The sequence below is a fragment of the Colletotrichum abscissum genome, assembly GCF_030869225.1.
Source record: "Colletotrichum abscissum strain IMI 504890 chromosome Unknown Scaffold_58.1, whole genome shotgun sequence".
Taxonomy (NCBI): Eukaryota; Fungi; Ascomycota; class Sordariomycetes; order Glomerellales; family Glomerellaceae; genus Colletotrichum; species Colletotrichum abscissum.
The window spans coordinates 29691-54854 of NW_026850501.1; the positions used below are offsets into that span (position 1 = coordinate 29691).

Sequence of the window (25164 nt, forward strand, 5' to 3'; positions counted from 1 at the left end):
CTTGACTTGACGCTGGTTTGATTTGTGTGTAATTTTGTGACGATGTCGTGAAGGACTACAGAATACCATTGTGGTTCTAGACCTATCGCGAGGTGATGAAGAGCGACAGCCTATGGTGGGAAGGCTCTATGTCAGAAGTTCTACATCACCATCATTATAGCTTCTAATGCAAAATGTACGGTATGTGATTTGGCTTCAAAGTTACCTACCTTAGATCACCGACGGCTTGGTTAGACGTGACAAAAATGGCAGCCCGGGCCCCCGCATCGGATCCGGACGGACGACGGAGAGGGGGAGGGGACAGCGTAGAGGGAACGGGAAACCCCAGCCACACTTTTGCCAGCGCCTCTCCTTCAATGTCGTGCCCCGCACGTGTGATTTCCAACGACGACGTCCCCTCCATTTTTCATCCGTGCGCCGCGTCCGTTTCCCTTTCCTCTGATTGCAAAAGAAGGTGCGGAGTCTCAATCCCATTGTCTTCCCGCCCTCGACGACGATTCGAAAAACGCATTGTTTCTTTTTTTCGACTTCTTCCCGTGGCGGACTCGACGATCGCGACCGACTGAGGGGGGCGTGCTTTTTTGTCTCACTGAGATCCGACGTGGGTTTTAGCTCGCGATATCTCGGACACTGCTAGACGGATTTATCTTTTTTTTTGACGATCGGGTTAACGAGCGAGGCGACTGCGTGTTGAGTGAGGTGAACGAAACGGGCGCCAGGCAGGATTGACCTCGCACACACACGCGACGTGCCTAATCGACCTGGCAGCTGGGAGCTCTCACCAACCGACCTTTGCGACCTTCTCATCTCTCACTCATCCACATACAACACGCTAAACCACAACCCGTCAACCACTCTCACAACATACACATCACACGCAAGGAAAAAATGTCAGCACCATACTACACCCCCCAACGCCCCTACTTTTCCCCCTCAAACCACCCCTCCGCATCCTCCTCCACCTCCACAACACGCGCAGGCGGCAGCGGTGGCGCATCGGGGGCAACGGGAGCACCCTCCTTCACACCCGCCATGCGCGACCGCCAAGCGCGCGGGAAAGACCCCTACTCGCCGCGCGACAGCCCCTCGGACTCGGATCTCGAGTTCGAAGGCGGGGCCGGGGGTTCGCCTTCGAGGGGCGGCGGCGGGGTGGGCAGGTTGGGACACCTCGGTCCCGGGGCGGGACATCACGGCGGCGGCGGCGGTGGGATGTTAGCCGGGGGAGGTGTGGGCGATGGCGATTCGCACGAGGTCAGGAGAAGGAAGCTCTGGGCTGTTGCTGTGCTTGAGGATCCGGAGAAGTTGGCCATGTACGCGTGTAGTCGCGGAGACGTGAGTACCTTTCCCCTTCTCTCCCCCTTTTTTTTTCACTTTCGATCCGTCTTTCTCATTCCATGTACATCGCGCACCAAACTGACGTTCTTCGCAGAGCATCCCCGGTACCCGCCTCCACTTCACCCGCATGCTCTGCGGTTTCGACGAGGAGCCGACGCGCCAGCAGCAGTCGGACCACCGCAAGGCGTCGGCGTCGTCGTCTTCGGCGCGGCGGGATCCGAGGCGGCGGAGCGCTGGAGGGGACCGGATGGGTCGTCATTGACATCGGGCCACGGGCTGCATGGCGCTTTCCTTTTTACCCTGCGACGGCCTCTGACGTATGACATGACACTCTTGACGCGGTTTGCGGGATTACGGAGTTGGGATTTTGATCTTGGAATTCGGGGGGGATTCTGTTAGGAGGGGATGGTATCTTTGCGGGAAATCAGCTTGCTCTGCCTTGACGTTTGTCTCGTGGACATTCTTGACGTGGCCGGGGGGGAACATCCCTCGGCTGTAGTGGACGAGGTTGGCCTCAAATCGAGGCACGTAAGGAAGAAGAGAAATAGCACGGCGTAAATGGAGTTACGGAGTCATCATCACGTCCAGCATCCTGAAATACACACTCTCTCTAGTCAGACAAAATGCAATGGGTCCACATCACGACTGAATACCAGCCAAAGGTTCTCAGTACGTGAAACGTCAATGTGAAAAAGGGATCGTATGTCGGTCTCCCGCTGGTATCCGCACCGGATCAGCCAGCTGACCTTGTAGAAGCTATGTAATTCTCTCTCTCTCTCTCCCCTCTGCCGTTCTCTAGGTAAGCTACGGTCAGGTCAGGTTTATCCCTACAAGTAGGTATACAACCCCAGACCTCTCTCTGGTCATCATAATTACACGAAATGGCAATCCCGTCTAGAAGAACAGGTTTGCCGTGGTTCCAATGTGCAATCGTCGAAGCTCCCCCCAGATGGAATTTTGAATCCAAAAGGGGGGCAGTAATAATAGTAAATGAAAACAAGAAAAAAGCACCGCCAACGCCGAGTAATGCAATGGTCTAGAGTAGTATCCAACTCGTCCCGTCCTGTATCTTCCCTCCTTGAGCTGTCCCAGGTCACACCGCATCTTTAGGCGTACCTGGCGCTCTGAGTCCTGTTCATCTCCCAACCTCCGTTCTGGTAGGGATCACCGCCATGATAAGGCGGAGGCGCGCCGGGCCGCGTAGCAGCCGGCGGCGGCGGGGGAATATTGGGATTACTCCACGCGCCCCCATAGCTGTTCCATCCGCCATTGTGCGCCATCGCCGGCACGGGCACGGGTTTGAGGCGCTTAGCCCTTTGCCGGCTCCTGCTCCGCCGGCACGCGCCGCAGATGCAGCTAAACAACACAATGAGGACTAGGAGGCCGACGACGATGACGACGGGGATGAAGATGCCCTTGTTGTTCTGGATCCAGTCCATGATCTCGGTGCCGGCGTTGGCGCCCTGGCAGACGCCGTTGGAGCACTTGCCGCCGCCCGTGCACGACGTGCCGTCGAGGAAGTTTTGGTTCATCGTCACGCAGGCGCCGTTGCCGATGCTGGGGACGTTGCAGGAGATCATGCAGTCTGAGCTGCCGCTGTTGCATGAGGTAACCGAGGTGGAGTTGGTTCGCGATCCCCAGGCGGTCTTGCACTGCTGGTCACGAGAGGTGCACTGTCCAGAGGCGCAGGTGAGGCCCTCGCCAGAGTTACCGCAAGAATCACCGTCAGCCTTGTGCTCGTCGCTGGGACACGTTGATGATGAGCCGCTGCAGGTCTCCTGGGGGTCGCAAGAACCGGTGCTCGTTCTGCACACGGTACCGTTGGAAGCGAACTGGCACTGGCCGTTGCAACAGTCCTCGTTGGCGGGGTCGCAGACTGATCCGGTGGTGAACTTGCACGTCGTGGGGTTGCAGCACCTGTTGCTGCCGCAGCCAGAGGTTCCACCGCAGTCACAGTCCTCGCCAGACTCAACAATGCCGTTACCACATTGGCTTCCGGTGATGGTGTTGACATTTCGGTTGTTCGTCAAGCAAGACGACTTGACCTGGTTACGGAGAAGACCGGAGCAAATGTTACCGATACTGCAAGGAGAGAATGCTCTGATACCGGTGCCGGTCGACGGGTTCATAATGTAAGAACCACCCGCATTACAGGTGCTGGAGCTCAGGGGGCAGCACCGCTGCATGTCGGAATCGCCATTGCTGCAAGTGTCGGAAGTGCAGTCGTGTACGGCACCAAAGGTGTGGCCGACCTCGTGAGCGATAACCTGCCACTCACTTGGCGTCTGGATCACTACGTTGGCTGACGCGACCGTCTCATTGTTACTGCCGCTGCCTGATGTCTGGGCTCCATCGGTGCAGGCCTGTCCCAACCACGCCAGACCAACAGCGGAATCGGTGCCGCAGGTACTCAGGAGCGTCCAGAAGGCGTTGTCATCGTTGGACTTACCACGCCACGCCGAGAAGAGATTGAGACGATCGGTAATGGTGACGCTGTTACTGCATGCGACGTTCCACGGGGCGGTCGAGCTGGCCTGTCCAGGGCAGTTGGCGTCGCTGATTGTGAGATTCTGAATGCCGAGTGAGATGTTGAATGTGCTCTCGTACACCTCGGAAGCGGCGTTGATCACATCGATGATGTTCTGCCTGACAGCCTGCGTTGAGTTGAAGGCGGCGGTGTAAGTGCAGTCCGTAGCAACGCCGAGGAGGGCGATCTTGCGTGTCGTCGGGCATCCGTTGGTTTGTCCGATGGTGGAGACGAGGTTGACACCTGCGCCGTTGTTACCGGTGCTGCCGTCAATCTGCCTGCCGAAGATGTTGCGTCCGAAGAGAGAGTTTGATGGCACGGACTGCAGGGGTTCGGTATCCCGCGCGTCAAAGATCTTGTAGTCGGTGTTGAAGTCCAAGCTGTCCGAGTTGCATGAAGACCGGCCGAAAATTTCCCGCTTCTTCTTTAGATCCTCACGGTCGGTCCAGTATTCGATAATATCCGAGTCCCTCCAGACCACCATGTACTCGTCGGGATTCCGACCCTTGCCCGGAGCGTCGGGGTCCTCGCGGTGCTTGCGCGCATGGTAGTTGGTTCCGGTCTGGATTCGGTGGTGGTCGTCGTCGATGCGGAAAGCGCCCTCGAAAATGGGTTCCGCGCCGTCTCGGTGTACCGTGATTCGAGCCCATCCAGCATGCCTCCAGTCGTTGGGGCTTCCCTCGTGGCGTACGAATGCCTTTCCCCTGAATACCCGGTGCTCTAACCTGTCGACAGTTTCTGTGGTGTGGATCTTGCCGTCGTGGCCCATGTAATTCACTTGGAGATTGTTGTGGAGAATGTCATCGTTCGGTTCCAGCGCAAGGCGTATTTCCTGTTGCTTGTCGTGTAGAGAAAAAGTGAGATCGAAGTGCGAAAGGGCGTGGCAGTGTTGTGAAGGGGAGTGGAAAACGGCATCTTCGAGGATGGTGACATAACTCAGCGGGTTGCGCTGTGTCGAGTGTGCTGTTCGCCGTCGTCAGTAGGCCTCGCAGTACACCATCACTTTCCAAATACATACTATAAACATTCTGGGGAAGAGCCGCGAGGCCGGCAAAGGCGGCAGCTATGGTCCTGAAGGAAACCATGGTTTGTGGTGGTGTCCCCGCAAACGGGGTGAGGCTCAGAGAGGCCTCTCAGTTGTGGTGTTGCGTAAGCCTCTCGAATAGGGGAGATTGAGAGAGGAAGAGGGTCGGTTTGCGATCGTCTTAAACCACTGTTGTGCCCACGTCGCACCGCGTCGTCCCGGGTGGTTTCCAAAAAAGAGCAAATACACACACGAAGACGATGGGATGACGAACGAAAAAGGTAACCAGACGGACAGCAAAGTAATAAAACAAGAATGAACGAATGGAGAGTGGTGGACGGGGAAAAGAAGGTGGAAAGTCCGGGTGCTGGCGGCCGTTCGACGGGTGACGGAAGAGGAGAGAGCGCCAGTGCTCAGGAACTTGCGGATGTGGGATTCCTCGGGGGGCGTGTGGCACACTGCAGAGTGAGAGTGAGGGTGAGAGTCCACTGCAAAGTGCCAAAGAGTGTGCGAGTGTGAGATGAACGGTGGATTGCGCAACACGATCTCTTGGTACGGGGGCGTGGACCAACTGTATTGGAGCTCGGGAGGTGCTGTGGATTCCACAGACGGGCTGGGCGACGTCTTGGTAACTCTTGGCCTAGTGCTACTCGGCGACGCGGCAGTGGCAACGCCAATGTCCAAGTATCCTCGTGGGGGCTGGGACAATGCAAGCTGTGCAAAGTACCCGTAGCGTCCGTAGCGTCCCTGGCAACCAACCCGGTTTTTGTGTCTGTATGTACGGAGTACCCGTACAGTGGTTTCTCTCGGTTTGTCGTGCTGAGTACGATGCGAGAGAGAGAGAGAGAATGGAAATAAACGACAGTCCCAAAAGGGGTGGTTGGGTCGGGTGAGTGAGAATCAAGGTTGCGGGATGGGTTCAGTTGTGGCTCTGCACACTCTTTTCTCTCCTCTCTAGACTCCTGACTGGCTGGTGGTGTACCCTTCTCCAGGACCGGGGGAGGAGGAGAAGAAGAAGCCTACTGCGTAGGTACTGTACGTAGTACGCAGTGAAAGGATGTCAGGATGGAGAACGGTTCGGATTTTGTGTCCCTGTTTCACTGTTAGTTGCTGACAACCTTTTGGCAACGGAAGCCGCAAATGCCAATTAATTCTGCGACCCGGTCGATCCCCCATCGACCCCGAGCCCATGGACGCCAACACGGGCGCTACGCTGGACGCTGCGCTTGCTTCGCTCGCTCTCGTGATCCATCCCAGGCACTTGGGCTAGCTTGTCACTGACACCAACACCCCGGATAGGAATTAAACGAGAGGAAAATGGGCCACGAAAGGAAAAAAAAGAAGAAAGGCCGAAGAACCCGCCGCCCGTAGCCTGATTCCGGTCCGGCCAGAAAAAACCACTGACGCAGAAGCCGGCATCGGGGCTTCTGTATACTTCGTAATGTTTGCGCTATAGTTCATCTCATGGCGCTGACCGACATATGCACGCAATGATTCAGGCTCATGCAAATATAGGAAGACTGCAAGAAAGGAAAAAAAAAAAAAAGCTTCGTTCCAACATACCTCTTCGATGCCGACACCAAGTGGGATGCGGGTGCGTGCGTTGCGTTGCGTTCGTAGGCTGTAGCGAGAGGGGAATCCCGGCGTCAAAGGCCAAGATGCTCCTTTCCCGGGGATCTGACACTGTCCTCGTCTGAGCTGAGGCACGAGGAGACCTAGGAGGGCCGTTGGAGTCCAAGTCCCGCGAATACCTGCTCCAACTCCCGTGAATGTAGAGGGGGCCGATGGCCTAGCAAGGCAATGGAGCCGATGAATGGAGGGGGGAAGGACTGGACGTGATGGGATGAGATGGCAGCCCTGGGAAAGACGTATCGGGCTGAGCAATTGGCAGCGTGTCAGCGGTTTCTCTGAGGATTCTCCTGCACATGCACATTCAATGAGTGGTGGTGTGTTGGGTTTCCCTTCCCTCGACAGAGGGGAATCCCTACTTTACACAGAGCTGTGTAATCGTGGGCTATTCTTAGCCGTGCTGTTATAGACAGAATACGTACCTTTTTCCGACGTTGGTGGTGGTTTTTCCCTTCCAGATTCCCCAAAGGCCCAAACCCTTGGCTCAAAGTTGCGACCTTTTTCCCGTTGTGTGTTTCAGAGCCCGATGGAATGGCACGCTGGGCCAGGTAGACTGCAAAATAGGGCGCTTTCTCGGCCAATGGCAACTGCCTCACCCTTTGGAAAGGGTTTCGTCGAGAAATGATGCTGGCAATAGCAACCCGAGTGAGGGGGTTCCTTCAAGCCTTTATTCAAGTTTGACGTTTTGACGGGGAGCTTAGGAGAAATGTCGAGATCTCTATTGTGTATAGCCTCAAGGACAAAACGCACAATCTGGTCTGATCCGTCCAGTGGTGCATGCATCCACGATGATTTAAGTATTTTTCTTCTATTCTCCCCGAAATCTTGGAATGTTCTCCGATTCTTTGACGGAATGGAATCTGTGGATCATTCAATTGCGCCGAGATACCACTATCATGCTCATCACTTTTTCTTGGCTCCCTTCTCTGCCACTCTTTACCCAACGGTAAACGCTTTCCCATCTGGCGAGATGGGCCATTTCCTTCAACCTCCCCCCCGCCCGCGCGCGTCGGATGGGACGGTCTTGGTGCTTGGGTTGTGTCCTACTTGCTTGTTGTTCTGCTACTACCAGTCCTGTGTCCCCATTCACCACCGAAAAAACGAGTAAGCTTATTGAAGCTTACGTCTCCCTTTCCCCCCTCTCTATACACTGGGTCCCTGACTTTCGGGAGGCTGAGCAGGGCTTGGCTTAGAGTTCTCTGACGGGGCCAACTCTGTCTCTGGGCCCGGGGACTGCGTGGTTCGGGACCGCTAAACCTAATTGGTCTCTCTTTTTCCTGATGTCACTCATCCTTCACTTGGAAGTTTCATTTTGCTGCTTCTTCTTCACAAAGTATCAGCAAGAGAACGCTTCTAATACACCTAGGCACGCACCCGAGACAGCTTGGTTCGGTACGAGTTGCCAGGCAGCTCCAATTTCCAGGGTCTCAAGCGAAGTAGTATTGGAAGTTACACAGTCAGAAGAAACCCCAGAGTTGAGTAAACCTCCCGCGTACAGGGACGGCATGGGAATGGATGACAGAGTTCAGAAACTCAATACTCCCCCCTCCCCGCTATCGACCGAACCAATCATCCATCCTCATCTTACACCTTGGCTTTCCACCAGGGAAAAACATCAGACGGCCTAGATTTCTAGAGCAACCATTGGCATCAACACCGCCTTTCCCTAATGTCCATCTCTCTACACAGCCCGCGCTGGTCAGTCAGTCAGTCAGTCAGTCGAAAGGGTCGGATTTAAGACTCTGATCCTCCGCCGATGCCGTGCAGTACCGCCGCACTCACGCAGCGTGAAAAAAAAAAACAAGCACATCCAACTACTTACACTAGCACAACTTACATCTCGGCGCCCCCCCCCCCCCCCTCATGAGGATTGCGCGTCAGACCCCATCCTGTGGTGGCTTTGCTTTCTGCATGCGCAAGAAAAAAGCCAAACGAAACAAAACAAGTTCTTCTCTCGACCAACCATTTCGGTTCTGAACCCTTTTGCCTGCTGAATAATTGATAAACATTACCAAAAGTCGGTGGAGATGGATAGTGCCCTTTCACAAGTGATCCGAACTGGATCTCTCACCTTACCTTGCCTTATCCAAGGAGGCCTCCTCCATGTTATGTTCCCTGTCTTCCGAGAGAATCCAACCTTTTTTTTTCCTCCACACGCATCAGGGTATCAAATTACCTCCGAGCAGTTCACGGCACCTGAGGCCGCCGCATCTTTGGACGCCAAGTCCACGGGGGGGGGGGGGACGTCTCGCCTGCTAGGACTCCTCGGGAGTCTAGCCTTGATTTCTTGGCCCGAACAGGTCGATCGTGGATCTTGGGTTTCCGTCTCCGTCTGATCGTCATCTGATACTTTCTTGGACAGTATGTAGAAGCCAGAACGATGGGGAGTGACGGAAGCTGCCTTCTTCCGGAGTACTCCATCATGATCCATGACCACTACTCCGTGCCACGTGAATTGTAATTACAGGTACGCTGCCATGTAGGAAAGAGTTGATGTTGGAGCCAGGGTATATCGTGATTTCTTGACTACTGCTATAGTTTCACTTACACAGTTACTCACGTGATCATTGTCCAGTTGGACAACCTTCGTCTCAGAGAGGGCCCCGAGGGATTCCGTTCGGTGTACGGAGTAAGAGTACACCTAACACTGCTTTCTACTTACATTACAGTAGGGTGTCAAAAGTTCGTGTACACCCTCCCAGTGCGTCACCTATAGCCCACTAACTACGTCTCTTTATTACTATAAATATCTTTCTAACTTAGGTATAAATAATATAATTTAAAAATTTAATAAAGTACTTTAGTATATAAAGTATATAAAACTATTTTTTATATATTTTAAAATACGTTATATTAGTACTTTATATTATAATATAAAAGTAGAGTATAGGATAAAAAAGAATTTACTAAGGTATATAGTGCTATTCGTACTTAAAAGGCCCTATAATCCACTATAATAAATATCTCTTAAAATCTATTTTTTAAAAGATTTATTTAACGCTTTAATAATTAAGAAAAGCAAAGTGTAACTTATATATATACTAATATAATAGCTAATTAGTTATATAGTAATTTTTAGTTTCTTTTTCCTATTATATTTAACCTTTTATCCGCTGTTGAAAAGTAGTACTTTTGCGGGATACTGTGCGCTGCACACGAACTTTTGACACCCCACTGTACTTCCATTACTCCCACAGCCACGTGTCTTGCCAAACCTAAGCACCTAGCGGCAGAAGACTAATCGAAAACACAAAATTAACGGTACGGCGGAGTCCCCATTCTCCACTCGGATATAAGAGATACCTTTGATGACATGCCAAGTCCAACCAGTACCGCGTAGACCCTCCAGCCAAGAGGCTACGGATTAGGGAAGGATGGACACAGCAAGGCGCTGTTCGGTCCTGAGAACAATGATGACGACGACATCGGGTTTGCCTCCAATCCGTCATCCAAGCCATCCCGTACATGCACCCACCAACTTCAACCTACACACACCCTTCGTGAATGGGAGAAACGAGCTGGCGACGCACGAGGTTGAGGCTATGCTTCCAAGGCACGTTACGGGGAAGCGCCGGTGCCTGTCCCGCCAGATTCTCCCGTAGAGACCGAGCCTTTCCTCTCCGCCTACTCCTGCCTCCTGGTTCACCAAAGGAAACCAGCAGGCAGACACCATCTTCCGTCTGCAATTACATCTCGGCCCGGTTCTGCACAGAACGGTGAATGCAGAAACACACTTCACTTCCCAACCCCCCATCACACAAGAACCCAACCTACAGATGTCGCATGCATAGCAAAACCCGCAAAAACGACATCGTTCCGTCCTGCGAGGCCGCGAGGCCCGCGAATGGTGCCGTTTTAGCGTCACGCATCTCCCGCTGGCCGTGCTCTCTCTCTGTCTCTCCCTCTCCTCATCTTGCCTCCGGCCTCGAAACCCACCACCAACTAGCGCGCCCGGGCTTTTTCTCCCTCCGGGGGCGGGCGGAGCGCCGAGTCTACTTGTAGAGAGGGGCATCCGAGTGTCAGCAAGCTGCAGATACACACGGACGGACGGACCCGTCTCTGTTCCTTTCTTTCTACTCCCGGGTTCTCAGTGACTCAAGCTGACCCGTTGATCGGTGGGAACCATGTATCAAGTTCCAGAATGGGTTTGCCCACTCGTCATCAAGATATCAAGCTGAGTCCGATATCATGCCGGGCTTGTGAGGCATGTGGCGTGGCACGCGATGAATAGGCAGTGTATGTTTCCATGTTTTTTTCCTCTTTGGCATTTGGACTCGAAAGTATTTCAAAATATGGTTCGCTATATGGCAAAAAACAAGAAGCAACAACCCTAGAAAAGCTATTCATGGGGGTTTCCAGGCGGGACGGTACATCAAACCGATCGGTTCGTACCTATATCCATCCTCCTCTGTTCATATGGTATCACTCACGTCTCTCCTGTCTCTCCCTCACTCTCCTACCATCGGCGTCCTGCATTTACTTCTTTCTCTTTTCCTCGTGGACAATGTTGATAATCTTTTCAACAATGGAAGGATCCGAAAGCTATTGTTTGCATTAGCACACTTGTATGCATAAAGAGGTGTTTTCAAACTTACAGTCGTAACATCACCAAGCTGATCCTCCTCACCAGCCAAGATCTTGCGGAGAATTCTGCGCATAATCTTGCCGGAGCGGGTCTTGGGCAGATCGGGCACGATGTGAACGGCCTTTGGTGCGGCAAACGGTCCGATGCTCTTGCGCACCTGCATGATGAACTCCTTGCGCAGCGCGTCCGAGGCCTCGTTGCCGTCCTTGAGGGCGACGAAGGCGTTGACGGCCTGGCCGGTGAGCTCGTCCGCGACGCCGACGACGGCGGCCTCGGCGATGGAGTGGTGCTCGATGAGCGCGGCCTCGATCTCGGCGGTCGACAGGCGGTGGCCAGAGACGTTGACGACGTCGTCGACGCGGCCGCGGATCCAGTAGAAGCCCTCGTGGTCACGGCCGGCACCGTCACCGGTGAACTAGAGTCATTGTCAGCCAGTGTACAACATTGTCAAATAGTAGGCGAGACTCACGTAGTAGCCTGGGTAAACATTCAGGTACGTGTCCATGTAGCGTTTGTGAGCGCCCCAGACGGTGCGGGCCATACTGGGCCATGCCTGCTTGAAGGCCAACACACCCTCGACATCGTTGCCGTGAATCTCTTCGCCGGAAACGGGGTCGATGATGGAGGGCTCGATGCCGAAGAAGGGCAATGAAGCACTGCCGGGCTTGGTCGGCGTGACACCGGCCAGGGGAGTGATGACGTTGGAGCCCGTCTCGGTCTGCCAGTACGTCTACAATTGTGTTAGTCCTGTCATATCCTCGCGTCAATACCAGCTTCACTTACGTCTACAATGTGGGCCTCCTCCTTGCCGACAACCTCAAAGTACCACTTCCAGACCTCGGCGGCGATGGGCTCACCGACGGAGCCGAGCACTCTGAGGTGCTTCATGTCGCCCTTGACATGCTGGTCACCGGCCCGCTTGAGTAACCGCAGAGCGGTAGGGGCGACGTAGAACTGGGTGACTTGGTGGTTCGCGATGATATCCCAATATCTCGAGAAGTTGGGGTAGGCGGGTGTGCCCTCGAAGACGACGGTGCTCACACCGAGCAGCAGAGGGGCGTATACGACGTAGGTGTGTCCGGTAATCCAACCGACATCACCACCGCAGAAGTAACGGTCGCCATCGTGGATGTCAAAGACGTACTTGCCCGTGGCGGCGGCACCGACGAGGTAGCCACCAGTAGTGTGCATAACACCCTTGGGCTTACCGGTGGAACCGGAGGTGTAGAGAAGGAAAAGGGGATCCTCGGAGTTGACCCGCTCAGGGGGGAAGTAAGAAGGCCACTTCTCAACCTCTTCGTGCCACCACCAGTCACGGCCCTTTGTCATGGGCACATCGGCGCCGGTGCGCTTGTAGACGAGGACGTGGGACACATCGGGGCACTGCTTCAAGGCATCATCGACAATCTTCTTCGTGCCGATCAACTTGCCGCCACGCTTACCCTCATCAGTGGTGATGACGACCTTTGAGTTGCCGTCAATGACACGATCACGGAGAGAATCGGCGGAGAAACCGGCAAAGACGACGGAGTGGACGGCGCCGATACGGACGCAAGCGAGGAGAGCAATGATGGCCTCGGGAATCATGGGCAGGTAGATGGCAACGGTGTCTCCCTTGCGCACGCCCATCTGCTTCAGAACCCAGGCGGTGCGTGAGACCTCGCGGAGCAGCTCGCCATAGGTGACATTGCGGCCTTCGCCAGGCTCGTCGGCCTCGTAGATGATGGCAACGCGGTTGGGGTCCTTGAAGGCGTGACGGTCGACACAGTTGTAGCAGGCGTTGAGCTGGCCCTCAACAAACCAAGCGCTATCACCACCGGCCAGGGAACCGGAGTAGACGGTCTGGAAATCGCTGAACCAAGACAGGAGCTCGCGGGCTTTGGTGCCCCAGAAGGCCTTTGGGTCGGTGATGGATTCCTTGTACAACTTTTGGTAGTCCTCGAGGCCTGCAGCAGGGGAGAGGAAGGGGGAGCTCCGGTCAGCCAATGAAGAGGGGAGGAATTGGGGTAAAGAGGGGAAGATGGCTTACTGCTCAAGTGGGGCTTGCTGGGGTGCTCTGCGGGAAGGAGACAGAATTGTTAGCCCAAAATGTCCAATCAGTAGCTCCGAATTGCGCTGCCCCTCCTTCTTTCTCCCATGGAAAGTACAAAGTACTTGATGGGGATCCATAGGGTTGACCACAGTAACCACAACCCCCTGCAGCCACCATGGGCAATCTCCAGTGCCCCTCACGCGACTTTCGGACGGCAACAGGCCATGGAACTGGGTCTGACTCTTGGGTGTCTGGGTCTGGAATCTGGCTTCTGCAAATCGGCGGCGCACTTACTGTCAAGCATCTTTTGGGGGGGATCTGTTGGGATTCAAAATTAGCCATGGTGATTCTCCCAACAAGCATGCAAATAAAACCATTTGGTCGAAGCGAGAGCAGTCAGGCTTTGCGTTGCGCTCGCCCAGAGAACCGTGTAAATGCGGTTGAAGGGGTGAGGACGCAGACGCAGACGTTCGGTGCTGTTTGGCGCGAGGGACCAAAAGTAGACCAGAAATGGAGCTAGGAAATTGGGGTTCTGTTCGGGCTTACGGAAGGTATCAACGAGGTGGGCCTCGGCGACCACGGGGGCCTTTTGTGGCTCTGCGGCATCGGTCATTGTGGCGGCGGGGTGGTTGTGTGTGTGTGTGCTGCGTGCGTGCGTTTGTGTGTATTGTGTGCTGTTTATGAAGCGATGCGGGGTACTTTGTGCAGGCTTGTAGAGGTTCTGTCGAGCTTCGAGAGATCCGCTGGCGCTGCTAAGCTGTGAGAATCGTGCGACAATCGTCCGTCTTTGCCGTCCTCGTCGTAAGAGAAGCAGTCCTGCTCGTGCAGTAAGGATGGGAGATCGCGCGCAAGCTGGGGTCGGAACTGGCGCAACTCTCCACAAGTCAAGCGTCGAGTCGCGTGTTGTCCTAGATAGGCGTTGCTGCAAAGCGGGTAGCGGCAGCAGAGAAAACAAGTCGACGTCCCAATGGGTGGTTCCCTTGAATCCTGTCCTCGTTGTGTTTGCTTTATGCGTACGTAACTGAGAGGGGAGATGTCCTAGAAATGTAGGAGTAATCGGAGATGGGTTGTGGAAGTGAAGAGAAGAGGAGGAGTAGGAGGAATTGGGAAAGACGAAGAGGATGTGAGTCGTAATTAAGAAGACCAGCTCTCCAGGTGGCCGAGCCGCGAATTGGACGGGGGATAGGATTGCTTTTAATGGACGAATGGGGAATTGGGACTTGTACTGGGAACGTCTGGTAAACGTGGACTCCCACTCCGGGCACGTCGACCGACAACTTGAGCCGGAGGCGCTGTTCGGGACCTGGGACGGTGCACCGCGTCAAGCTTGAGAGCTAAAAGGAAGCTTCCTTGTAACGACACTAGCCACTCACTCACTCACTCACTCACTCCTCAGTACCGTACTCCGTACCTTGCCTTACCTTACACATACATACCCGTACATACATAGCTTCAGTCGCCAGTCACTACTCAAGTCTCACAGTACTTAAGTCACACTCATACAGCATCTCCGTCAGCCCAAGGTCCCAGATTTGGGCATTGTGCGGCGTGTCAGTGAATACAGCCAGGTCTCCATCTACAAGGAGCCCCATCCACGGTACGGAGCACATTCACGGATCATGGCACACTACAGCGCAGGCCGATGATGTTATGGAGAAAAGGGACAAGCCATGCGGAAAGGGAAACTCCTTCAGCCCATCCCTTGCCCTCCATTGGTCATCATTTGCCATGGCACCCCGCAATCCCGTCCGCTTCCTGTAGCCTGTAGGCGGGCTGTGGCTGGTCCATCTCCGTACTCTGTACCGCTGTACCGTTACCGCTTGGCCGGGGGTTGAGCTGTGTCTTGCCTTTCCTTTGCCCCGAACCACCTGCGAACCCTCCCCTTCCCTGCAACCCCTCGCGTCCAACCCAGCTCCCAACACCGCGCAGACCTGCATCGTCCAGTCAAAGACGAGACGAATGTATCTTTTGACCCTTCTCCCCAGAGCCCAAGGACGCCAAGCTACCCGTCTCCAAACTCGCCAAAGGAGCCCGCCAGCCCGCCTGCCGTCCGCGCCTGGATGCTCCTGGGCCCGTCGGTTGGTCTTGGTCTGGGGGAGGGGAAGGATTTCTGCGCTAATGAGAGACAAAAAAGACACAATTGGACCTCGCAACTGTGCCTTGCAAGTACTTTACCAAGTATCCGTAGCTCATCTGAATGCGACGAACTCTGTCCGCCTACCGATTAGATTCTCCCGTCGACCGGCCGAGCAAATTGAGCGCCCAATGACCCTGGCCCTGCTCGTGATCCATGGTAGCCTGTTATTGGGATGACGGTGACGACGTCCAAGAGCCTTCTCATAGTCTTGCGCTCATGTATACAAGTGACGATCCATTCGTTTTCACACCATCAGCGCTAGGGAGCCTGTCTTAAAACGGGGGCATCGCGTGTCAATCAGTGTCGGTACTGAAGTTGTCTCCTGCTCGTGCTCGTAAATAGCCTGTATGGATACCCTGACCGCCTAAAGTCGGCCCTATGATATATATTCATCGATTTACCATTGACCATGTCACTTCATCGAAGCAGGAGATATTATGAGCCACCGTCTCGGTGGAGCTTTCTTCTTGCACCGCGGCTGTGAGTGTCGACATCTCATGGTCTTCTGTCTCGGTTTGTAGCCTGTCTTTTCGTGTCCTGGCCTGAACTCGCCGAGAATGCGCCAGTGGGATAAGTGGCGCCCATCACCCGACTTCTTCGTCCATCATCACCTTGGTTGCTTGAGTGGCCGAACCAGACCGAGGACAACCGGAAGCTCCAAGAATTTGTCAATGCGGTAGACTGGTCTCCCGACGCTTTGCTGTCAAATCATTTTGGCGTCAAGCGAACGAGGCACCAAAGCTTGCCCCTCACCTGCCCAGCGTTCCCCGCACTCTTCTTCCCCAGCGGCGTCGAGTTTGCGCCTCATAGGTCTCCTACCTCCTAGGCTGACCGCATTGCGCCGCTATTCAGGAAGCCATGCGGCTGTCGCCCAGCCAAGTGTACGCCAGCCGAGGACGATGGATGCTGATCACGGCGCGCGACCCTTGAGTGCCGTGGTGTTCCGGCCTCCGTGATTGGCCACGACCCCAACGATGACATATTGATGATTGTGTCCTTTGGCTTGGCTCCCGCGACTTCTTGACGACCTTGCAACGACCATATCAACCCAGGTCCTCTCAAAGGCAGTGATGTTGTGCTTCAAACAAATGTATGCCGCTTGTATCGGAGCATCCAACGGGAGGTAACTTCAACAAAGTCGAGAATCGAACGGTCCCAGGGCTCCGCAGGCCCCGCTGTTCCTCGTAGGCATTTCGGGGTCTGGCATTGGGTCGGGATTCAACAAAGTCTCGCAGATTCCGGGGTCGTAATCCACCACACCTGCAGTCGCAATTTGTAACTGTCTTCTTTCTCCTTGCAGATTGTGGGTAATTTCTCAGGCTGCGCACTCGCGCTTGTTGCCGATTGTCCTTTGGAAGAGAAAAAATGCTCCCGAACCCACTGTGATGACTGTCGATGATTGCAGTCCTATCATGCGGCATCTCCGACGTCGGCTGCGGTCCACAGAATAACCTACGGAGGCTGCCAAAGTACTCCGTACGTAGTACATTGGTACGAATAGTAGCATCCACTGGGTGATCTGTTCTCCATGATACTAGAGTTGCATCGGAGCTATCATGGCCGCCGTCGAGGCCGCCGCCAGTTGGGGGAACCAAGTATCCTCCATCTGAAGTTGCAGGCAGCATGAGGAGGTTGGTTGTCGTATTGCTGCAGCATGGCATGGGCCTGTAGGCAAATGGAGGGGCACATCTGTACTAGCACCCTGCAGGCAGAAGAAAACCATTGATAGAAATTGCTGGTGTAGCGAGTGGTGGTGTGCGTGTGTGGTTGGAGGGGTTAAACGGAAGTCCCGCTCGTGCTTGCGCAGGTTCAAGAGAGGAAAAGAGACGCCCATGGATTGCTTGTAGTTGGATCTGATGTAACACACAACAGGCAGGTGCTGTGTGCTGCCTGTCTTACCTAAGGCACCTGCATCATGTTTTTGTGTACCTGACGCCTGGCGCTGTCTTCTGGAAAAGTGGCTTGCCTCATATCAAGAGCCCTTTCCTCCAAAGAGGATACAAAAATACTGGTTCCTGTCGACTCTGTGAACATGATCGAATTGAAGAGATTCACGTTCCAGCTAGCAAATTTTGTCCAGCACCAAACGTGGCATGATGGCCTTCTGCAGTTAAACACCTCGCCTCCGCGTTTTCCCCCTCAGAACCCTTTCACCCAACCCTGGACTCCCCAGACAGCTCACTGACTTCCCGCATTTTACCCCGTGGGCACCCGGATATCCCATGTCCACCAGTCGAAGTACCTCAGTGAAGTATCGATACACTGGGGCAAGTGCGCGCCCGTGCTTGTGATGCGCTGTTTTAGTCGTGCTGCGTGCTGCCATTCCAGAAGGCCGGGTCCCTTGCCCGTCCTCACATTTACCCCCCCTGCTCCGTTGTTCTTACGCAGTACAGTACTATGCAGCATGTGTGAGACTGATTCCGACCTAACCTTTCCTTGCTCATCCGGGTCAGTCCACCTCCCGCCGTCTCATAGGATGGACGAATGGAAGTAGTCTTGGCATACCCGACACCCGCGGGGGAAGGCTTGGGCAAAACGCCGTCCCGCCGTCGTTGCCGCCGCATCTGTAATTTGTGGCCCGGGAAGGAGGGCTGGAGGGGTCTTCCTTCTTTACGGGAAACCCGGGCGAAGGATCCTCTCACATCTAAACGATTTGTGTGGAGAAACACAGGGTACTGATTACCTGTCCGTGTCAAAGAGCGAAAAAAAAAATAGTGTTGCTTCAACCTTTGGTCGGGGTTTATTCTGGAAATCGGAGATACTCTCAAACGGGCCATTTAGGATAAATCACCGCGTCCTCCGAGCCTCGTGCGGCAGAATATGGATCTCTGGCATCTCCATATAAGCATGTGGGAATTTTGCCCTTTCTGTTGGGGAACTCCTGATGACAGATTGTTGAGTGCAAGCAAAAAAAGAAGAGGAGCCGTCCTAGCCGCTTGCGTGGTGACCTATCAGATTTACGCAATAGGTTCACTTGCATCTTGCGTGAGGCAGCATCGTCGCCTAAGCACCCAAGATACAGAAACTGACATTCTATCCTCGGTACCCTGGTCGGTCATCCTGACTGGAAGTATGGGCCCTGCCGTGAGGCTTTGCCGATCGATCATAAGTTACCACATGCATGCACTGCGGCTCCGAATGCTCTTGGAGGCATTGGACGCTCGACTTACACTCATAAACATCCAATCGGACTGATGGCGAAACACATGAGAGACCCAGCTGGTTGGGAACCGCGAAGTGGACTTGTTTGCATTTTGGCACTGGCCTGGCGTGCCCGATAGTAGTAGAAGAAGTATGTGCCCCCGACATATGCCGCCTTGAACCCCTAAACGCCTCCTTTTGTATTATCCATTTTGCTCACAGCTCCATGCTCATCAAGTACATCTCCATGATCCTCATGAACTTGGCTACAAACGCTTCCAGGTGGAAGATGACCTTCGTGCCCATCCTGATCCGGTGCTCGTAGAATGCCGACCACTTGATCACCTCCGCCTTCAGGGCATCGTCGATCAACGCAATGAGCTTGAAGGTGAGCGTCTTGAGAATCGTGGTTGGCGGGATGCAGTGCGTGAGAAGGTCGTATAGCTTTGCTCGCACTTGGAGAATCCGTGCCGGCGTGTGCTCATCGACAATCTCCCTCGCTATTTGGCTGATGAGTGCCTCCCAGTCTGGCGGCGGGATTGGTGTGCTATCCGTGACTTTCTCACTGTTGGCTTGTTAGTTTTTGATCCTGCAAATGCCGTGCAAAGGTGTCCTACTTTTGTGCGTGGACAGCCTCGTACATGAGCAGAGCTCGTCGCAGATTCCTGCCACTCTCCTGCGCGATCCTCATATGCAAGCCCTTCACCATGGGCCAGTTCTCCTTCTTCGCTGACACTGCCAGGACCTCACAAATTTGCTCGTGGGTTGGTGCAGCTACTCGGACCAGCAGTGTTCTCGATCGGATGGGGGCGATGATGTTTGCCGTCGAATTCGCTAGGAGGATCAATCGTAGGTTAGGAGAGTACTTCTCCATCGTGCGACGCAGCGCAGCCTGCGCATCTCTGGTAAGGTGGTCTGCCTCATTGATGACCACGACCTTGAATCTTTGCTTTGCCGACTGGTCGACCTGTTGTGTCTGTGCCACCTCCTTCAGCAGATCCTGAACGACAACTCTGTCGTAGTTTCCGACGTCTGACGGGGTGATCTCGAGGTGGTAGTTTGACGCGACAATGTTGAATTCGAGCTTGCGGTTACTCGACGTCTGGAAAACACGCGCATCGATCTTGATCTTCTCTACACCGGGTCCGTACAGCTCCTTCAGTGTGGCAACGATGCGTGTCTTCTTTCCAGCGCCGGACGGACCGTATACCAACAAATGGGGGAAATCTCCGCTCTGAGCCTGTGAAATGTGTGAGCAGCTGCCTGGGAGAGAGCAGATTTGTAGCTTCCTACCAGAGAGCCAAGACGGTCTGAAAGCTCCTGATGGTATGTCAGAGCATCTAGTGACCTTGGTCTATGTTTATCGACAATAAGCGCCATTTTGGTTGCTGTGATGTGGAAAACGCCGTGTAGAAGACCTGAAGTTGGCTGGCGGAGCGGGCTGCAGAGCGTGGGACTTTCTGGTGATGCGCTCTGAAAGAAGACGCGTTCGCGTTAAGTGGGAAATATCGAGGCGTGGCTGGTGGCATAGGCCCGTGCCCTCAAGCCACACATGACAGCTTTGAGGCATACACCATTACTTGGCGCATAGTAACGACCCTCGAATTCATCCGACTCTATAAAAACCTATGCGTGCAAAAAACATTTTTCAATGATAATCCCACGGTAGACTAATGATGGGTGTGAAAGGTATTTCCTTTATTTGTACAGTCGCAGTGACACCTCCCCATCTGGTAAGGTCATCTATAGTACAGCCACTCCATGAACTTGAGATTGCGCTGAGCCTATCTCAAAGTTAAGAGCGGTAAATGTTACAATCATTTTCATCCAAAACTCTAGGGCGCTGCAGACGGCGTAGTGGTAGACGCCGCGCTGGTGGGCTTGCTCGTTGCCTCAGCCAGCAAGTCTTCAGGCGCAATCGCCTTTCTTGGTCTCTTCAGATCCTCCAACGTAACACCGTTCTCAAGTTTCGTAATACCAACAACAGGAGCCGCTCCCTTGTGTACAAACTCCCATTGACCTAGCATTAAGTCAGTCTTGGCTGTGCTTCACGCAATTGGGAATGTACTCACCGGGCAACTTGTTACCCGCCAGACGGAAGGCATCCTTCGCAACAGCCTCGTGAAGCATTCCTCTGATCTCGAAAACGATCTGATTGACAGCAACACGCGCCGCCCAATGATCGAAAGAACCCTTTCCCTTACCCATACGCATCTAGTCCGGGAATCAGCACTTGACTATCGCCCATAATTCCTCAACATCTGCCTTACCTCGTTACCAGACACATAGACACCAACGTTGCAGCACACTCTCTTGTACAGTCGGTACTTTTGACCACGTAATCTCATCTTAATCGTATCTTCAGCGTTCTTGAGCTGCTTGGCGCTGATTCTTCGGTGGTGATCCTTCATTCGGAGACCGTAGTCGCCCCAGATGACAGTCGTGCCCTTGGTCGATCCTCCCGTAGCCACGCGAGGACGTCCTTTCATCATCTTCTTCGTTCGGTCGATCGAGGGTTCGAGCCATGTGCCCTGCGATGCAGGTGTCGTGGAAAACGGGCGGACATCGCGGAGGATCTGGGATGCGACCAGCGGCTTCGTCAATTGAGGTCGGATCGCGGCCCTAAGAGGACTGACTGTCGGCGTCGTAGATATTCTGAGGCCTTGGAAGGCGCTGAGAAGCGCCGTAGGAGCGGTGGGCCTCATGTTTGCGACTTGCCGATGAACGTCGTTGATGATGCGATCTCCAAAAAAATGTCCCTAGCTTCACGAGAGCTTAGGTGTGGCTTGGATGGCCTGAGATGTTGGGCGATAATTTTGCTGAGGCTTTGCCTGGAGCTGCTGCGCCACATGCACTCTAAAGTGAGCTGACCGGGGTCACGGACCTCGCGTCACTTTCGCGTAGCAACTGGAAATCCATTACGTGCACGCTTCCCGACTTGACGCCAGGCACGGCGACCTCGATTGGTCTTTTCGTCTATCAACCTCCAACTTCCCTCCAGGCAACCGCAGGCCAACTTTCGATATAAACTTGTCGCTGCTTTCAACAATCACTCAACAGAAGACAGGTGACTGTACAAAACGCAATGCCTGATATCAGGTCATTCTTTGGGCCGAAGGGAGGCGGGCCCCCGAAGCCACTGCCAAAAAAGGTCGAGGAGCCCCCAAAGGCCCGAAGGGGCAGGAAAGTCATCGAGGACAGCGACGATGATGCCGACCCTACTCCTGCGCCGTTAGTCGATTCCGAAACCCTGCAGTTGAAGACCAAGCTAACTCGTCCTAGAAAACCGGCAGCGAAAGCTGCTGTCAGGAAGAAGGCTAAGTACGCGAACTATATTGCCCTCTTCGTCGATTGCTTCTAATTCTGTAGCAGAGACGAGGCTGCTAAGGGAACCGAGACCACAGCCAGCGATTACTTTGCATCATCCAAATCTTCCAAGGCGGCTAAGCCTGCACCCGCCGCAAAGCCAGACCAAGCAACTAAAGTCAAGACCGAAGTCGAGATCAGGACCAGCCCACGCAACAAGAAGACTACTGCGAAACCTGTAGAAGTAACGCCCAAGAAGCGCGCCGCCAGGACATACACCAAGATCGAGTCCGACGACGATGCCGATGCTTACAAAGACGAAGATGACGAGGATGACGATGACATCTTTGCTGCTGATGTGAAGGGCCGCAACAAGCGAAAGACCGACGACTATGCGGAGGACGAGAGCGACGAGGATATTCAACCAAAACCGAAGCGTGTAGCCTCGCGGAGTGCCGCCAATGGCACCCCAAGCAAGAGCACAAGGGCAGCAGCTGGCACAAAGAGGCGCAAGACTCCTGACGAGGACGAGGAGGAAGAGGAGGAAGAGCAGCCGCCAAAAAAGAAGGCGCCCGCTAAGCCACGCGCTCCCAGGGCTAAAAAGGCAGACGAACCTGAAGATTCGGCTTATCAGTCGATCCTCGACAACATCCCCACTGTCCGCCCTCCGACACCTCCACCCCAGGACCCAAATGCCCCAAAGTTTGACTGGAGGAAGAATGCCGGTGGTGGAGGAAACAGCGCGGCTGTGCCTGCTAATGCAGGTGCCGCGGAACTGCCCGATGGCGAGGATGAATGTCTCTCTGGATTGACATTCGTCTTCACCGGTGTTCTTCAAACCATCGGCCGTGAGGAAGGTCAGGCGTTGGTCAAGAAGTACGGTGGCAAAATTACTGGAGCACCAAGTAGCAAGACCAGCTATGTCGTCCTGGGAGACGATGCAGGACCCAGTAAGCTGAAGAAGATCAGGGACATGAACATCAAAACCATCAACGAGGAGGGCCTGTTCGAACTCATCAGGAAATTGCCTGCCTATGGCGGCTCCGGCAAGGGTGCGGAGAAGGCGCGCGAGAAGAAGAAGAAAGACGAGGAGGCTATCAAGATCCAGGCAATGGAGATGGAGCGAGAAGAGAAGGCCCGGAAGGCTGCAGCAGAGAAGGCAGCCAAGCAAGCAGCCGCCGCTCGGGGGACTACAGTTGCCCCTGCCCCGACAGCAGCTCCAGTGCAGCTTTGGACATCAAAGTATGCGCCGACGGCACTCAATCATATCTGCGGCAACAAGGCGCAGGTCGAGAAGATCCAGGCTTGGTTGAGGAATTGGCAAAAGGCACGCAAGTACGACTTTCAACGGCGCGGCGCAGACGGTATGGGTGGCACGCGAGCTATCATAATCTCTGGTCCGCCCGGCATCGGCAAGACCACTGCAGCACACTTGGCTGCCAAACTCGAGGGCTTCGATGTCATTGAGAGCAACGCCAGTGACACTCGCAGTAAGAAATTAGTCGAAAATGGCGTCGCTGATATCATGAACAACACATCGCTTCTCGGCTTCTTTGCTGGAGACGGCAAGAAGGTTGACGGAGAAAAGAAGAACATTGTGTTGATTATGGACGAGGTCGACGGAATGTCCGCAGGAGATCGTGGTGGTGTTGGAGCCCTGGCTAAGTTCTGCAAAAAGACCGAGATTCCCCTCATTCTCATTTGCAATGAGCGGAAACTGCCAAAGATGAAGCCGTTTGACTTCGTCGCCATGGATGTTCCCTTCAGGCGCCCGACGGTAGAACAGGTCCGGTCCCGTATCATGACAATATGTCATCGCGAAGGCCTCAAGCTACCTGTGCCTGTTGTCGATGCCCTCATCGAAGGCAGCAACAAGGATATTCGGCAAATCATCAACATGATCTCCACCGCCAAGCTCGACCAAGCATCGATGAGCTACGACAAGGGCAAGGCAATGACCAAGGCATGGGAGAAACACGTCGTTCTCAAGCCTTGGGATATTTGCCAGAAGATGCTCGCTGGTGGTCTGTTCGCTCCCGCCAGCAAAACTACTTTGAATGAAAAGATCGAGCTATACTTCAACGACCATGAGTTCAGTTACCTGATGATCCAGGAAAACTACCTGCGCTCAAAACCAATGGCACTTAACAACAGAGGTTACAACAAGAGGGAAGAGAACCTGAAGTACCTCGAATTGATAGATCAGGCGGCGGAGAGCATCAGTGATGGTGATCTGGTTGATCGAATGATTCACGGGCCTCAACAGCAATGGAGTCTCATGCCTACTCACGCCGTTTTCAGCACGGTTCGACCATCGAGCTTCGTTGCTGGCCAGCTCATGGGCTCCAACTTCACCTCCTGGCTCGGCAACAACAGCAAGACTGGCAAACTCGGTCGATTTGTCCGTGAGCTACACTCACACATGCGGTTGAGGTCATCTGGAGACGCCAATGAGGTTCGCCAGCAATATCTGCCTGTCTTGTGGGATCAGATGATACGCCGGTTGTCCGTCGAAGGCAAGGAATCTGTCGACGAGATTATCGAGCTGATGGACAGCTACTACTTGACACGAGACGACTTCGATGCGATTCAGGAGCTCGGCGTTGGTCCGCAAGCTGAGGGCCGGGCTGATATCGAATCCAAGACAAAAGCGGCATTCACGCGAACGTAAGTACTCGTGCTTCTTGCTATTCCTTCTTAGCGCTAACAACTCTCCAGCTACAACGCAATGTCTCATCCTATCCCTTTCTTGAAGGCCAGCAATATCATGGAGCCCAAGAAGGTGGCGAAGGAGGCTCCGGATCTCGAAGAAGCTATTGAGGAGGACGATGATGCCGATGTTGCAGAACCTGCCGATGCGGGCGAGGAGGACGAGGACAAGATTGACTTGAAGAAGGACAAGCTAATCAAGGCGCCCAAACCGAAGGCTAAGAGAGCAACGAAGAAGGCCAAAGCAGGCGATGACGATGACGATGAAGATGCAGATGCCAAGCCTAAGAAGGGTAGGCCCAAGGCCAAGGCAACGACTGCCAAGGGAAAGGGCAAGAAGTAATGGCATAATGGTCGACAGATATCAATCTAGGGGCACCTTTTATCATGGGAGGAGAACGCCAGTGTTCACTGAGTTCGAGTGGGGCATCCATGGCAATTGTAGAATTATGAGGTTTAAATCAGGAATACCTACTGTTCTTTGAACACCTTTGATCAGCGGCTAGATATTGTATGAAGTCGTTAACCAATCACAAAATGATTTGAGGGTTGTGCACCATGAAAGGTAATCAGTGTAAAGTGGTGTGAGCGACAACGTCTGTGTAAGTTAATATGTGAGGAACCAGAGTTGAGAATGACAGCTGCATTTTGACATCTTCATGAAAGGCAACTGCGAGTATTTGGTAGACAACGTTTTTGTGCAGCCCATCCATGGCCAGTGAATCCTTAAGGAGAGCTT

The 25164-nt window shown here is 53.9% G+C and overlaps 7 protein-coding genes across 7 annotated transcripts; 3 read left to right on the forward strand and 4 right to left on the reverse strand.

Moving 5' to 3' along the window:
* Positions 1-888: 888 nt before the first annotated feature.
* On the forward strand, positions 889-1597 carry CABS01_14781 (uncharacterized protein; the record flags this gene model as incomplete). Its single annotated transcript, XM_060548119.1, has 2 exons — positions 889-1332; positions 1430-1597. The coding sequence occupies 2 exons, from the start codon at positions 889-891 to the stop codon at positions 1595-1597; spliced, it is 612 nt and encodes a 203-aa protein (XP_060392883.1).
* Positions 1598-2441: 844 nt separating this feature from the next.
* Positions 2442-4947, reverse strand: CABS01_14782 (disintegrin; the record flags this gene model as incomplete). The annotated part of the gene is made up of 2 exons (XM_060548120.1): positions 2442-4825; positions 4881-4947. The coding sequence occupies 2 exons, from the start codon at positions 4945-4947 to the stop codon at positions 2442-2444; spliced, it is 2451 nt and encodes an 816-aa protein (XP_060392884.1).
* Positions 4948-5313: 366 nt separating this feature from the next.
* Positions 5314-5619, forward strand: CABS01_14783 (uncharacterized protein; the record flags this gene model as incomplete). Its single annotated transcript, XM_060548121.1, has 2 exons — positions 5314-5351; positions 5382-5619. The coding sequence occupies 2 exons, from the start codon at positions 5314-5316 to the stop codon at positions 5617-5619; spliced, it is 276 nt and encodes a 91-aa protein (XP_060392885.1).
* Positions 5620-10991: 5372 nt separating this feature from the next.
* CABS01_14784 (acetate-CoA ligase) lies at positions 10992-13745 on the reverse strand (the record flags this gene model as incomplete). The annotated part of the gene is made up of 7 exons (XM_060548122.1): positions 10992-11057; positions 11111-11515; positions 11570-11818; positions 11884-13046; positions 13130-13156; positions 13427-13450; positions 13679-13745. 7 exons carry the CDS (start codon positions 13743-13745, stop codon positions 10992-10994), a joined length of 2001 nt encoding a protein of 666 aa, XP_060392886.1.
* Positions 13746-18626: 4881 nt separating this feature from the next.
* Positions 18627-19790, reverse strand: CABS01_14785 (replication factor C subunit 5; the record flags this gene model as incomplete). The annotated part of the gene is made up of 3 exons (XM_060548123.1): positions 18627-18975; positions 19028-19650; positions 19704-19790. The coding sequence occupies 3 exons, from the start codon at positions 19788-19790 to the stop codon at positions 18627-18629; spliced, it is 1059 nt and encodes a 352-aa protein (XP_060392887.1).
* A 455-nt stretch (positions 19791-20245) lies between these two features.
* On the reverse strand, positions 20246-21115 carry CABS01_14786 (ribosomal protein L16p/L10e; the record flags this gene model as incomplete). Its single annotated transcript, XM_060548124.1, has 3 exons — positions 20246-20430; positions 20483-20624; positions 20681-21115. The coding sequence occupies 3 exons, from the start codon at positions 21113-21115 to the stop codon at positions 20246-20248; spliced, it is 762 nt and encodes a 253-aa protein (XP_060392888.1).
* Positions 21116-21495: 380 nt separating this feature from the next.
* Positions 21496-24768, forward strand: CABS01_14787 (replication factor RFC1 C terminal domain-containing protein; the record flags this gene model as incomplete). The annotated part of the gene is made up of 3 exons (XM_060548125.1): positions 21496-21731; positions 21783-24383; positions 24435-24768. 3 exons carry the CDS (start codon positions 21496-21498, stop codon positions 24766-24768), a joined length of 3171 nt encoding a protein of 1056 aa, XP_060392889.1.
* Between the last annotated feature and the right edge of the window lie 396 nt (positions 24769-25164).